This window comes from Hypanus sabinus, chromosome 1 (assembly GCF_030144855.1).
Source record: "Hypanus sabinus isolate sHypSab1 chromosome 1, sHypSab1.hap1, whole genome shotgun sequence".
NCBI classification, from domain to species: Eukaryota; Metazoa; Chordata; class Chondrichthyes; order Myliobatiformes; family Dasyatidae; genus Hypanus; species Hypanus sabinus.
The window spans coordinates 90,370,307-90,386,693 of NC_082706.1; the positions used below are offsets into that span (position 1 = coordinate 90,370,307).

General features: G+C 45.3%; 1 protein-coding gene across 4 annotated transcripts in view; it reads right to left on the minus strand.

The window, feature by feature from the left end:
• Nucleotides 1-16,387, minus strand: part of LOC132395356 (sorting nexin-31-like) — a 139,125-nt gene that overhangs the window by 25,183 nt on the left and 97,555 nt on the right. For all 4 annotated transcript variants that reach the window (XM_059971865.1, XM_059971855.1, XM_059971875.1 and 1 more), the window contains one exon: nt 8,337-8,540. In XM_059971865.1, the coding sequence (XP_059827848.1) occupies nt 8,337-8,540 (204 nt within the window). The remainder of the gene's footprint in view (nt 1-8,336; nt 8,541-16,387) is intronic.

Genomic DNA, 16,387 nt, shown 5'->3' on the forward strand with positions numbered 1-16,387 from the left:
CCCTTCTCACTGCTGTCATCAGGAAGGAGGTACCAGAGCCTTCAATCCTACATTACCAGGTTCAGGAGCAGTTATTACCCTTCAACCATCAGGCTGCTGAACTGCCATGAATAACTTCACTCACTTCAACACTGAACTGATTCCACAGCCTGATTCTACAACCCATGTTCTTAGTATTACAGCACATCTTATTTAGTTATTTATTACTGTTTGTTTTTTTTAAAATTACACAGTTTGCCTTCTTATGTATGTTGATTGTTTTTGTTTGTGTGTAGTTTTTCATTGATTCCATTGTGTTTCTTTCTATCTACTTTGAATGCCTGCAAGTAAATTAATCTCAGGGTAGTATATGGTGACATATACATACTTTGACAAATAAATTTACTTTGATCCGCCCTGCTGTTGCCCCGACTTAAATTCTCTTCAAAGTTTGCTTGCCTAAGCTCAGGATGACCTCAAGAGCAATTGAACTAGAAAGTGCAATGTATCAGATCCCAAAGCAAAGCAAATGCAAGAATATCATAAACATATTTACCTTCCATGTGCTTCCTTCATGTTTCAAGAGACAACCTACAGATAAGGGTAGTACCAGTCTTGATCTCTGATCTATGCTGACTTTTCAGATTCTGATGGTCATAATTTGCAGGCTGCCCCTGCACAATCCTTGGACTGCGCTGGCCATTAACTGAAAACGACACTGTTTCTATGCGCATGTGACAAGTAACGTTAATCTCATAATCTCTTCTCTCTCCCCTTGCTGCACCTGGCCTCCTTTGTCCATCACCTCCCCCCTCAACTGGTTCCACCCATCGTGTATCAACTTATGCTTCACTCTCACCTATGCTCTCTCAATCTTGATGAGGGATCTCAACCCAAAGCCTTTGCCCCACAGATACTCCTCAATTCACTCTGTTCTTGCAGCAGTTTACATTTTTGCTCTACAGGACAGCATCTGTAGGCTCTTGAGTCCATATTCCCATGCAACCAACCACCCGTGTCAACACCTTTCAGCAGCCTAGCATGCACTGACAGGCTTGGAATGTTAAAGCTTGTGGAGCTTCCTCTTTACAACAGAGGCTTACATGTCCAACATCAATGCATGGCTGAAAGTGGCAGCCTCGATCTGGTTTGTTGGTCTTGGGGAGCAAATTCAGAAAAAAAAGAGGTGAAAGGGGACTTGGGAGCCCGCATGCATGATTCCCTGAAGGTTAACTTGCAGGTTGAGTCAGTGGCAAGAAGGCAAACGCAATGTTAGCATTCATTTTGAGAGGACTAGATCATAAAAGCAGGGATATAATGCTGTGGCTTTGTAAGTTATTAGTCAGTCTGCACTTTGAATATTGTGAGCAGTTTAGGGCCTCTTATCTAAAAAGGAGAGGGCCCAGAGCCCGGGAATGAAAAGGTTAATATATGAGGAGTATTTGATGGCTCTGAGACTGTCCCTGCTGCAGCTTAGAAGAATGAGGGAGGAATCTCATCGAACCCTATCGAATATTGAAAGGTCTAGATAGACCGGACGAGAAGATGTTTCCAAAAGCGAGAGAGTTTAGCACCAAAGGCCACAACCTCAGAACAGAAGGAAGTCCCTTTAGAACAGAGATGAGAAGGAAATTCTTTAACCAGAGGGTGATGAGTCTGTGGAGCCCATTGCCACAGGCGACAATGGAAGCAAAGTCATTGGGTATATTTAACATGGAGGTTCTGATTAGTACAGGTGTCAAAGGTTACGAGCAGAAGGCAAGAGAATGGGGTTAGGTGGGATAATAAATCAGCCATACTGGAATGGCAGAGTAGACGCGGTGGGCTGTATGGCCTAATTCTGCTCTATGTCTTCTGGTCTTCTATCTACAGCATGCTGGACTTTGTCATTCAGAACACTTGCACACCTTTGCTATGGTTGGCAGCACTTTTTCAGATCTCATGTGTTCATCTGTGCCGAGCCAGGGTCAGTCTGCTTTCACCATCAGAATCAGAGTCCGGTTTAATATCATCGGCATATGTCATGGAATTTGTTAACTTAGCGGCAGCAGTACAACACAATACATGATAATGGAGAGAATAAAGAAAACTGTTACAGGAAAAAAAGGAAATAAAAAAATGTAGTGAGGTAGTGTTCACAGGTTCAATGTCCATTTAGAAATTGGATGGCAGAGGGGAAGAAGCTGTTCCTGAATCACTGAGTGTGTACCTTCAGGCTCCTGTACCTCCTTCCTGATGGTAGCAATGAGAAGAGGGATGACCTGGGTGATGGATGCTGCCTTTCTGGGGCATCACTCCTTGAAGACGTTCTGGAAACTATGGAGGCTAGTGCCTATAATGGAGCTGGCTGATTTTACAACTTTTTGCAGCTTACCTCAATCCTGTGCAGTAGCCACCCCCCTCCCCCCATACCAGATGGTGATGCTAGTTAAAATGCTCTCCATGGTACATCTGCAGAAATTTGCGAGTGTTTTTGGTGACATAGCAAATCTTCTCAAACTCCTAATGAAATAGAGTTGTTGTCTTGCCTTAAGTTGCCGGGTCCAGGTCAGGTCCTCAGAGATATTGATACCTAGGGACTTGAAACTGCTCACACTCTCCACTTCTGATCCCTCTATGAGGACTGGTGTGTGTTTCCTCGTCTTACTCTTCCTGAAGTCCACAATCAGTTCTCTGGTCTTACTGACATCGAGTGCAAGGTCATTGCTGCGACACCACTCCACTAGTTGTTATATCTCACTTCTGTATGTCCTCTCACCACCATCTGAGATTCTGCCAACAATGGGTGTGTTGTCAGCAAATTTATAGATAGCGTTTGAGCTATGCCCTGCCACACATCATGGGCGTAGAGAGTAGAGCAGTGGGCTAAGCACACACCCCTGAGGTGCACCAGTGTTAAGTGTCAGCAAGGATTCTGAAGGTAAAGTGAGGATTAGAACAAGTCACTAGGTTCCAGACTAGAATCGGCCTTTTATTCCCTCTTGCCCAAGGGTTTGAGTCTATTTATGAAATGTGTACAAAACGATAACAAAGGAATTCCAGCACACCAAATAAGACTGGAAAATGTTGCTGAGACCGGAGTTCAAACCTAGTGCTTGAGTTCCTTCTGTTGGCAATTCTGGATTCAAGGACATTGGCCAGACCCGATGCTGTAAACGTCTGAGAGTCCACAGGGGAGGTCGAAGCCCAGTGTCTGCAGGAGGATAAGGGCCTGTGCTGGGGCTATACATGTCTGGCTGGAGGGGTGAAGGGAACTTGTTTTTGCTGTTGTTGTCTGTTGCTTGTGTAGTATACTGGTTTATTTTTTTTTACTGTTATGCTGTTCTGTAATCAATTTGTGCTGTTCTCTGCAAGCTGCTTATTTGGGTTACTGTTGAAGATAAGAGATAGGAGAATTGTATGCCATCCAAGTAGGATGGCTGGATTAAGGGGCGGTTTCTCTGGTGAGGGACGCTAAGGCTGGGCTTGGGGCTTTTGTTAAGGAGATGAGGAGAGAAGACACCAGAAAGAAGAGGTTGTAGGATTTGACCTGGAGTGGGGCCGTGATTCGATGAAGCCCGGGGGGAGATCGAAGGAGGATCGGTGAAGGGGAAACCGTGAGCTCCAACTTGTGCCCGTTAGATTGTTCCATTAAAATCAGCCCTTTTTCTGTTCTTTCTTTACTAACCCTTTAGTCAAATTAAGAATTATAAAGCTAAATCATTTAATTGTATACAGTGTACTGTCTGTTATTCTGTGGCATTTACTGTATTTGTAACAGGGTAACGAATCACGTGCCACCCACACAAACGGGGGTTTGGGGTGGGCTCCTGCCTCAATCTCACACGTTTAGCGAAGCCGGAGATTGTCTTCACTAGACTTACGCAGCTGATGGAACCAGGGTGTTTCCCTCGTTGTGTTCATTGCTGTGCTGCAAAGCATTGCGGATGTGCGGCGTTGGTGCCGGAATGTGCGGCAACATTTGCGGGCTGCCCCCAGCACACTCTCAAGTATATTGGTTGTTAATGCAAAACTTTCCTTTGCCTATTGAATATTTAGTCTTAAGGAACACCTCTGGCCAAATCCCACACGTACCACTAAAAAAAAGCCCATAAAGCCATTGTAAAGTGTCACTTAGAAGATACCGTAGAGATGTGGAAGAAGTTCTTGTGGTCAGATGAGACTAAAGTGGACCATTTTGGCCTCAACACTAAGTGGTACATGTGGCTAAATCTAATATTGCACATCAGCCTACTAACATCAACCCTACTGTAAAGTATGGTTGAGGTAGCATCATGTAATGGGATGTTTTTCAGCAGCAGGGACCGGAAATCTGGTCAGGACTGATGGGAAGATGAATGCTGCTAACTATAGAGAGATCCTGGATAAAAACCTGCTAGCCTCTGCCAGAAAGCTTAAACTGGGGAGGAAGTTTACCTTTCAGCAGGACAACGACCCAAAGCACACTACCAGAGCAACCACAGAGAGGTTTCAAAAAGAAATCTAATGTCCTTGAGTGACTCAGAGACCTGGCCTTAATCTGATTGAACATCCCTGGCAAGACCTCAAGATTGCTGTCCACCCCTGCTCCCCAGCTAACCTGGCACAGGTTGAACAAAGAGGAAGAATATTTTTGAACTGCTGTCATACCCGTTTTTAATGTTTACTTTTCATGCTTTACAATTATCCCTGGGTTTTTTTTTGGGCTCAACTGTGAAAAAAGGAGCATGTGATTCACAAAAATTCTCAGTTGAATTGATCAAAATCTCTGATTGCAAGACTATATGATACAATTACCATATAGATAGCAACAGCATAGTAAAGTTTAAATTGTCCCATTCAGGCCTGAACGTTCACTGTAGAGGATTTCCTACTGTTGTGGGACAACTTTCCTGACAAGAGGGATCGTTCTACTTGGCAAATGAGACTTGTGGCTGTGGAAAAATCTTAGCTTCTGGGGCCTCCTCCACGGTGGTTGTAGGAATTGACTCTGGGACTGCAGGAAGTGGTTCTGACATCTCTGGACACCTTTCTTCTCTGTTTAAAATAATTCTGCCCTCCTCAACTGATCAATGTGTCACCTCCAGATGATAATAGGCACAATCACCATTGTGCCGGACAGTGATCCAGCCCTGTCCTAAATCTTTCCAGGTACCTACTTTTGTCCACATGGTAGTCCCTTGCAAGAGCTGCTTGTCCAGGAATGAAACATCAAACCCCCTTGTTGAGGAGCTTTCAATCAGGATTAGTTGTTTGTCCTGCATACTCCTTTCGGGATCGGGCTGGAGGAGATCCGAGCGTGAACACAAGGGACGACCCAGGAACAGCACAGCTGGTGTGTTGTTGGTTGTGGAGTGGGCTGCATTGCGATATGCACAGAGGAGATTGGCAGGCTTCTGCTTCAGTGTTAGTGCAGTGTGTCCTGCTGACACTGCTCGTTGTGTGTTCTTTAGACTCTGGACAAACACTTCCGCCAGGCTGGGTGGTACGGTGCTGATGTAACATGTTATATTCTGTTCATTTTCAGGAATGACTGAACTTGCTCCCCCACAAACTGTGGTCCATTGTCACAGACCGAGTGGTCTGGAACTCCAGTCCTTGAGAAGAGGCTTCTCAACACATAAGAAGTGTGCAAGGCTGTAGGGGAGGCTGTTGGGAAATCTTCAGGCCACAGACGTGCCCATGAATGGTCTGGAAATATTAACATGAATCCTCTGCCATGGCATTGCAGGCCATCCCAGGGATGGAGAGGCACTGCTCTTGGCATCTTCTGGATGTGTTGGCATCCCGAGCAGTGCATGGCAAGCTGCTGGATCTGCTGATCTTTCCCAGGCCACCAAAGCTTCGAGCCAATTCTTTCATTTTGACCATGCCTAGATGACCAGCATGTAGCTCCTTCAACACTTTAACTCTCAGCATTAATGGTACAACAACCCTCAACCCCACATAAGGCAACCTCTATGAAGGGCAAATTCATCCCAGCGATGGTAACAATGGGGGAACTGGGATTTTCTGCTGCACCTTGGAGCCATTTTGGGTGGCCATGTAGACCTGAGACAGTGTGGGGTCTCTTCTGGTTTCTCTTTGGATCATCTCTGCTGTAGTTGGGTGACTTTCAATTTGCATTGGGAAGAATACATCAAGAGGAGTGGCCTCTTTTGTAAATTCTTCAGGATTTTCCTTTTCAAAGGGTAAATGGAGCAATCCATCAGCATTTCCATGATTATTTGTTCTCTTTAATTCAATCCTCTAATTGTGTCCTCCAAGAAACAGAGCCCATCTCTGTGTTGATGGTTGAAATGTTCTACACTCCAAACCAGACTCAATGCCTCTCTGTTAAGCTGTATGCAATATTTTCATTTAGACTGCTTTACACCTCTGTGCCCATTGCCATTTCTTCCTGTTCTGTAGTAATAAGTTCCAGGTGTGGAGCACAGTAGCCAGATTTGGCAAGAACCTGTTACGGTAATTGACTAATCCTTAAAAAGGACCACTACTGTAACACATCCTTTGGCTTTGGGGCATCCACCACTGCTTGAATATTCTCATCACACTTGTTAAAATCTTGTGAATCAACGGTGTGACCACAGTAAGTGATGATTGGTTTAAAGAATTCACATTTGTTGCATCATGTTCTGAGCCCATAATCTTCTAATCTTTTTAACACTGTTTTGAGATTTTTGGAGATGTTCTTTGTCATCCTTACTGGTAACAATGATACCACCCAGTTAAACTGAGCACCTGGGCAGCCTTACAGCACCTGGTCCATCGCCTTCTGCCAGAGTGAAGATGCAGATGCTACTCCAAGAAACGAGCCTATTATAGTGATAAAGCCCTTTGTGAGTGTTTGTGGTGAGAAACACTTTGGACCTTTCTTCCATCACCATCTGTAATTAGGCCTCAGCTGAGTCTACTTTGCTGAAATATTTTCCTCCCAAAAGGTTTGCAAATATATCCTCTAGCCTGGATACAGGGTATAGATCTACTTTCAGTACTGAGATGATGGTGACCTTAAAATCACTACAGATCCTGACAGACCCACTCTTCTTGGCTACTGAGTCCAGAAGCATTGCCCATGGGCTCTGCTCAACCTTGGAAAGAACTCCTTCAGCCTCCGTGCATTCTAGTTCACTGACTACTTTATCAGATGATAAAAGCAGGCTTTTTAAAAACTTGGGTGTGGCATTTTCATAAAACTATTTTACTGATGATATGTTTGAGTTTTCCAACACCAGCCTTGAACTGTGGCATCATCCAGTATATTTCTTAATTTGCTTTCAGTTGATTCTATTGCAGGGGATGTGGCATGCAAATAGTGGATGGATCTCTAATCAAGTTGTAATTGTCTCTGACAATCACGGCCCCATAATTCTGGCCGTCCTGTTTTTACCACATACAAGCCCAATGTGGCTTGTCACATGTTGCATTTCACTGTTACGAATGTCGTACCCACAGGATTTATCTTTTCTCTAATATAAGTTCTTAGAAGCATATCCATGGGCTTCTGTTCAATATCTTTGAAATGCTGCTCAAACTCATTTTGTGGCATGACTGAAACAGCCGAGCCAGTGTCCAATTACACTTTAATTAATTTGCATTCACTTCGCATGTGAACCATATTGCTTCTCTCCTGTTAGTTTTCACATTGTAAATCTCAGGGCTACCTAGTCCTATGTCACTCACCAATGTCTCGCTGTGCTTCAACAGGCAGGTAGGCAACTCAGGTTTGTTTAAAACTTCCTCATTGCCACTGTTATGTTTTATAACTCTAAAACTTAAAACTAACTGAAAGGAAACATTGTGCTGGGAATGCACGTCTTTGTTTTTTTTAAACTTTAAGTAAGGCATGCGCATGATGTGGAGCCACACGGGGCAGAAGTCTGATTAAGCAGGGTGCTGTCTATGTGAAGTCTATTTGACTTATGCCTTTCATGTACTTTTACATGTAACAAGTAATTAATTATGTAATCAACAAAAAAATGCTTTATCAAACAATATATTTACAGTATTATTTAAATATTACTGAAATATTAAATAACAGCAACATTCTCCATTCAGATACACTCCTTCTCATGATTATTTTTGTCAATAGATTTAAATAAATCCCAGCCTGGTCTGATAGTAAGAGCATTAGTAAGTTGGTGCTTATTTTAACATTTTCTGGTAAAGCCAAAAGGGGCCTCTGTTCCTCACAGGATGCAGCTGTTTTCAATGTGGTAAATAAAAGATGTTCTGCAGAAGTTTTACAGATGGGACACAGGATTTGTTTTTCAGAAAGGAAACAATATTTTCAAAAGCACATCTTAAACAGACTTTATCAGTTATTGCCATTTGTAAAGCATATACTAGGGGTCAACATTTCAAAATATATTACTTGCCTGGATACTGATCTGCCAACATCGTATTCTGTTAATCTTGAAACTGAACTCTTCGATGTGGTTCTTTGGTAACTGAACACAGCAGTTAATTTCATAATTGCCCACACGAACAGTAGCAGGACAGTTGGGCTCTGGATAATCACAGGTGCAAGCCTCAAACTGTAGATGCCCATAGAACTTCACTTCCCTCATAAGTTCGAGGAACTGAGGAAGAACAATTTTAAAATAGATGAAAAGTGATTAAAAGTGAAATTCTCTCTAGGGTTCTCACCAGTGCATCAGTTCTTACTTCTAAATAATGGTAGTTAATCCAGGACCAAAGTCCTGCTATTCAAAACTTATTTTAATTAAAAAGGTTGAAGTTTCATTCTTTTAACTTCAAATCTCTCTGGGATATTTGTTTATAGGAAAATTACTATGTTTTGTGCATATCCATATACAAATGATTCTAAAGATTCAAAGGACATTTATTATCAAAGCATGTTTGCAGTATTCAACCCTGAGATTCATCTGTACCACAGACAGCCATAAAGAAAACCAGAGAACTTGTTGACAGAAAAACATCAACCCGCCCCCCCAATCAAAGTGCAAAGTGCACAAACAGCAGAAAGAGCGAAAAACATAGAATATAAAACAATAACCTGCAAGGTAATTGAAAGAGTCCAGATCTATTCAGTTCAGCTCAGCCTAGTGCAAATGGTGATAAAGTCACAGGAACAGACTAATTCAAAGATCGCTCTATGCATCAGGACAGTGACATCGCCAATATTATCATAGCATGGATTCCAGTGTGCCTCTTGGCAACACTATCAAGCAAGTTTTATCACTGAGCCACACAGGGCAGACATCTGATCAAGCAGGGTGCTGTCTACGGGAAGTTTGGTACTTCTCCATGTCACCATGTGGGCTCCACTGTATGCTTCCATTTTCTCCCATGTCCCAGGTTGGTATTGCCATGGGCATGTTGTAGTAGAATCTGGGGATGGGGTAGGGGAGAGTAGAGGGAATGTGAGGAGAATTTTTTTAAAAGGAGCTAATATTGGATTTGAGCATGGATGCAGTGGGCTATTAGGCCAGTTTTCTACACTTCTCTCACTCCGAGTTAAGTCACATTTTAGAGAAAGACTTTGCTTTTATACAGCACCTTTCAAGACTTTAGATCATTCATTCCAAACAGCCAGTGTTCGCAGGGCAAATGCCCACAAGCGGCACTGCAGGAGTGATCAGATGTTTTTGAGATCCCAAGAATTAAGAAGTGAATCAGAATCAGGTTTATTATCAGTGACATGTGTCATGAAATGTGTGGCTTTGTGGCAGATGGTCACTGAGATAGGAAGGAATTGGTGCCAGTTCAGAGAAACATCAGGCAGATACCTGAGAGCAGAGGAGAAAACAGCAGAAATTCAATTCCTGAAAATGACATGAAGAAATCAAGTGGGATTCAGAATCCAACTCAAGAGTTTTGTTCAGGCAGTGATCTCATTGGTTCTAAATGAGGAAGAAAAGGAGTATTGCAAGTAGGATAATCCGTAACCAGAATCAGGCTTATTATCACTGACTTATAGAACATAGAAAACCACAGCACATTACAGGCCCTTCGGCCCACAATGATGTGCCAACCATGCAACCTACTCTAGAGACTGCCTAGAATTTCCCTACCGCATGGCCCTCTATTTTTCCAAGCTCCAGGTACCTATCTAAGAATCTCTATTGCATCCACCTCTACCATCATTGCTGGCAGTGCATTCCACACACCCAACACTCTGTGTGAAAAACTTACCTCTGACATCGCCCCCTGTACCTACTTCCAAGCACCTTAAAACTATGCCCCCTTGAGATAGTCAATTCAGCCCTGGGAAAAAGCCTCTGGCTCTCCACATGATCAGTGCCTCTCATCATCTTATACACCTCTATCAGGTCACCTCTCATCCTCCATTGCTCCAAGGAGAAAAGGCTAAGTTCAAACTATTCTCATAAGGCACACTGTCCAATTAAGGCAATATCCTTGTAAATCTCCTCTGCACTTTCTGTATAGTATCCACATCCTTCCTGTAGTGAGGTGACTGGAACTGAACACAATACTCCAAGTGGGGTCTGACCAAGGTCTAATATAGCTGTAACATTATCTCACGGCTTTTGAACTCATTTCCATGGTTGATAAATGCCACCCGATCATACACCTTCTTAACAACACTGTCAACCTGCGCAGCAGCTTGGAGTGTCCTATGGACACTGATCCCAAGATCTCTCTGATCATCCAGACAAGAATCTTACCATTAATACTATATTCTGTCTTCAATCTTGACCTACCAAAATGAACCACTTCACACTCATTTAATTTGAGCTCCACCTGCCAAGTCTCAGCCCAGTTCTGCATCCTATAGATGACCCGCTATTACTTCTGACAACCCTCCAGATTATCCACAACACCCCCAACCATTTGTGTCACGTTATTAAATTTGTTGGTCTGCAGCAGCGGTACAATGCAATACATAAAGTATACAATAAATTGCAATAAGGGCAATGCAAAAAGAGACAAAATAGTGAGGTGATCTTCATCGGTTCGATGTCCATTCAGAAATCTGATGGCAGAGGGAAGAAAGCTGTTTCTAAATTGGTGAGAGTGTGACAGTAAATTGAAGGAGATTCCTCCATTCCTCTTCAAACCAGTGTGATTGGGAACCTAACTATCCTCCAGACTTGAATGTCTCATCTGAATGACAAAGTGTCCATTTGTGAAGTACTTGCTCCACAATGCACGATGTCTCTGGACAGATTTGTGTGCTTACGTTTCTGGGGAACTTAAGGGATAGAACAACAAAAATCAGAATGGCCCATTAGCGTAACCCTATTACAACAGCAGCATTTGTAAGACTGGGTTTTGATTCCTGCCACAGTCTGAAAGGAGCTTGTATGTTTTCCCTGTGAACACGTGGGTTTCTTCTGTGCACTTCCCCTCCTCAGTCCAAAAGCACGTTATGCTAGGTTTTAGCAAGTTGTGGCCATGGTACGTTGGCGCCAGAAGTGTGGTGACAATTGTGGGCTGAGTTTAGCATTTCACAAATGATAACGCAAGCGATACACTTCCCTGCATGTTTCGATGTACACCTGACAATAAAGCTAACCTTTAAAATCAGTGTGCATGGGTGGAGAAGGAATGTATGTGACATCCAGGTTTATTAAGGAACTTAAAAATTAGGATAAAAGTTTTTTTAGAGCCCCAAGGAACAAGTTACTCAGAAATAAAATGGCTCTGCAAATGAAATGAAACACCAATTTAGCTTTTAAAATCTTCTTGAATTTGGGTTCTTGTTTTAAAATTCTTCTTTATAAAAGCAAAATTGCTTACATTGAGCAACAATTGTGGATGATACATTTCAATAAATCATTATTTAAAGTTAAGAGATACTGAACCCTAACTTGTTAGATTTTAGCAGGGTACCATTAATTACAGACGTACTGGTTGAAAACTCATTAACATCTATGCAATAACTCATCTGGGTAAGAACACTAGCAAAAATAAAAATAAGTTCTGTTTATTCAGACCTGTAAATTCCGGTAGCATTTTTCAAGTTTAATCATGTCTACAGACGTATTGTACGCTTTTTCTATCTAATAACTTGATCAGTATCAACTTTGCACAACAAAATACATTCAGTTTGATTTTTGATAACAAGAAAATAATGTGAGATGCTACAAGAGTGATATACGTGAATCCGAATACGAACAAGTTTCTTGCAGGCATTACAGGAAAATAAAGGAATGCAATAGAATTTAGGAAAGCTATACATAAACAAAGACTGGCAGGCAACCAACGTGAATACTGAGAACATGAGAGAGGCAGAGCGAAGTCAAGATGGCGCTAAATGGCGATTCCTTTGCTTGCACCTTTGGAAACAGCTCTATTTCTAATCTTTGATAACTCTTTTTTTACTTTTCAAGGTTATTTTGAAGACCCTGACCTGGAGTTACACTCTGAGTTTGGTTCTCTGCGGGAATGGGACCCACTCTCAGGGCCTCAACACCTGCCTCTTTTTGATATCCCAAGAATGTGGCCGGGAAGACTGGCGCTCCTTCAGGGCTCTGGAATTCTGTGGCTCTGGGGATGTGCTGATTCTAGGCCGGTGAAGTGTCACGGGAGAACACAGAACATCGGGTTAGCTGCCGGGGGTTGTGTCCCTGAAGACCTGAGCCTTTCTGGTGCCGACTCTCTGGTCGCAGAGCTCAGAAAAAAAACGACACAACAGACTTTTAACATCGTAAATCAACAAGTTGTTGTTATGTCTCTCTTCTTGCTGTGAAACAGCGACACCTCTTTTTCCCATATTAGGGGGAGAGAGAGAGAATCTCTATGTCGAATGACCGGGTGAACAAGTAGTCTTTGGGGGACAGCAAGTCTGTGACTTTATTTTTGCTTTGCTGCATGCTTGAGTGATCGGTGGAGGGTGCCGATGCTTTTTTGCTGGTGGGGGAGGGGGAGGGGTCATTGCCTTGCTGCCTCTCGTGCATGGGAGGGGGGAGCTGGGGGGGGGGACTTTAGGGTACTAACATTTTAACTATTATTCATTCATTGTGGAACCCCTCTGTTTTTGTGGATCTTTGTGAAGAAAAAGAATTTCAAGATGCATATTGTACACATCCCTCAATCATTAAATGTACCTATTGAAACCTACTGAACCTACTCTCTCTTTGGCATTACAGGGGCTGCAAAGAAAAAAGCCATCAGGACCGCCACAGAGGCTGCTGAGAGAACCTCCGGACAGCTATGGATCAAGAGGCGTGATTCATGGACCAATGTCGCTGGGACACAAACCAGGGCCAGATCAACCCTGGCCTAGGCGAGAGGGCTTGACGTTGAAAGACCAGAAACACCCGATCATCCCAGATTACATCACTGATAACGTGCTCCAGAGCACACTAGGATGTATCTCTGCATCGAAGAGCCCTTGAAAGTGAATACAAACAACATGAGCCCTTGAAAATGCAACTGGCCTTTGTTAATTGTCATGGAAGTGTTGGTGAATGAGAGAATCGAGGGTGGGGTGGGGTGTGGTGCAGTGTTATAGGGAATTGAGTAGACAAGCATTGCAAGGTCTTCTCATGTCATCGAATAACGTGGCCGCCTGATAGTTAGTAGCAGAATAGCCTTTGCATAACACAATGCATTCAATCTGATTTTTGACATGAGATGCTACACCTGGTGATATACCTGAATCCAGGTCACTCTTCCTACACTTTCCAGTGCCAATGTATTTTGCTCTCATATCGCTGAACTTGCAGACTGATAATGGAGCAGGGCAAAAACAGAGAATATGGGACTTTGGTGAGCCTTTGGAACCGACAGTGCCTCCTTGATCAATAAATACTCAATGCAACTTTATTAGGTACAGTTATACACCTGAAATGCTGGAGGAATTCAGCAGGCCAGGCAGCATCTTTGGAAATGAGTGAACAGTCGATGTTTCAGGCCAAGACGCTGCATCAGGCCGTTTAGGTCCTGCTGAAGCGTTTCAGCCCGAAACCTCGACTGTATTCTGTTCTATAGATGCTACCTGGCATGCTGAGTTCCGCCAGCATCTTGTGTGTGTTGCTTGGATTTCCAGCATCTACAGATTTTCTCAATTGTGACAGTTGTACACCTGCTTGTTAATGTAAATATCTAATCAGCCAATCATGTGGCAGCAACTCCTTGCATAAAAGCATGCAGACATGGTCAAGAGGTTCAGTTGTTGTTCAGACCAAACATCAGAATGGGGGAGAAATATCATCAAAGTGACTTTCACTGTAGAATAATTGTTGGTGATTTGAACATGTCAGAAACTGCTGATCTGGGATTTTCATGCACAAGTTTCTAGAGTTCAGAGAGAATGGTACAAAAAACAAAAAGAATGGTCAGTGAGCAGCTGTTGGTGGGTGAAAATACTGTAGCGCCTCATTTCCTAGCGTATCCGAACCGACTCACAATTAGATAGCCTACGGGGGTTTGCGAGCACAGAGCTTTGGAGCCTCTTCGCCATGGGGGGCCGGTTGACAGAGGCTTAAAAGTGAGGCTGAAGTTTTCGAATAAAGTTTTTCCTTCGACTGCAGTTACCGACTCCGTGTCGTAATTTTAGCGCTGCTTGTAGCACACCGCTACAATTGGTGACCCCGACGGTCCAAACGATTTTTGGACCAGAAATGACCGACGCCGCCTCTGTTCATGCGGTTTCGTTGAAACTGCCGGGTTTCTGGACACAGCGCCCGGACCTATGGTTCCAGCAAGCCGAAGCCCAATTCCACGTTCGCCGGATCACCTCAGAAGACACCCGCTACTACTACGTGGTGGGCTCCCTCGACCAGGACACAGCTGCCCAGGTCGCGGAGTTCGTACAGTCGCCCCCGGCAGACGGCAAGTACACGGAATTCAAAGCCCTGCTCCTCAGGACTTTCGGACTCTCACGGCGCGAGCGGGCTGCCCGTTTACTGCACCTGGATGGCTTGGGCGACAGACCTCCATCGGCTTTAATGAATGAGATGTTGTCTCTGGCCGAGGGACACACAGGCCTCATGTTTGAGCAGGCATTCCTGGAGCAGCTGCCCGAGGACATACGCCTGCTGCTGTCCGACGCGGATTTCAGTGACCCCCGGAAGGTGGCAGCCCGGGCGGACTTGCTGTGGAACGCCAAAAAGGTGAGCGGGGCGTCCATCGCACAGATCTCCCAGCCACGCTCCCGGCAGCAAACCAGTCCAGGCCCGGCCGCAGAGCCCACTAACCCCCGGCCCAATGACCACTGGTGCTTCTACCACCAGCGGTGGGGCGCAGAAGCCCGCCGTTGCCGCCCGCCCTGCAAGTTCCCGGGAAACGCCAGGGCCAGCCGCCGCTGATGGCTACGGCGGCTGGCCATCGGGATAGCCTCCTGTATGTGTGGGATAGAAGGTCGGGACGCCGGTTTTTGGTCGATACTGGGCTGAGATCAGCGTTTTACCTCCGACGAGTTACGACACCCGCAGCAGGGCACCGGGTCCCCCCCTGAGGGCCGCGAATGGCAGCACAGTAAGGACCTATGGCACCCGTCAGGTGCAGCTACTGTTCGGCCCCAGCCAGTTCACGTGGGACTTCACACTGGCCGCCGTAGCCCAACCGCTTCTGGGTGCGGATTTTTTGCGAGCTCACAGCCTGCTGGTTGACCTGCCCAGGAAGAGACTGGTACACGCCGAGACCTTTCAGACGTTCTCCCTGGGCGCGGCCCAGTTGCCAGCCCCTCACCTCGGCTCCATCACGCTGTCCGACAACGACTTCACCAGGGTCCTGGCGGAGTTCCCATCGGTTCTGGCACCGCAGTTCACAGCAGCCATGCCCAGGCACGGCGTACAGCACCACATCCCGACACAGGGACCACCCCTCCATGCCCGTGCTCGGCGGCTTCCCCCGGACAAGCTCCGACTGGCGAAGGAGGAGTTCCAGAGAATGGAGGAATTGGGGATCATCCGGCGGTCCGACAGCCCCTGGGCTTCCCCCCTGCACATGGTGCCCAAAGCGACGGGGGGCTGGAGACCGTGCGGCGACTACCGCAGGCTGAACGAGGCTACCACACCGGACCGCTACCCTGTGCCGCACATTCAGGACTTTGCGGCAAACCTGCACGGCGCCCGGATCTTCTCCAAGGTCGACCTTGTCCGAGGGTACCATCAAATCCCGATGCATCCTGACGACGTCCCCAAAACGGCTCTCATCACCCCGTTTGGCCTCTTCGAGTTCCTCCGCATGCCGTTCGGCCTGAAGAATGCCGCACAGACGTTCCAGCGGTTAATGGACGCGGTGGGACGGGACCTGGACTTCGCGTTCATCTATTTGGATGACATCCTCATAGCCAGCGGCAGTCGTCAGGAGCATCTGTCCCACCTCCGTCAACTCTGCGCCCGACTGAGTGAGTACGGTCTTACAATCAACCCTGCCAAATGCCAGTTCGGACTTGATACCATTGACTTCCTGGGCCACAGGATTACTAAAGACGGGGCAGCCCCTCTGCCCGCTAAGGTAGATGCGGTCCGCCACTTCCCCCGACCCACCA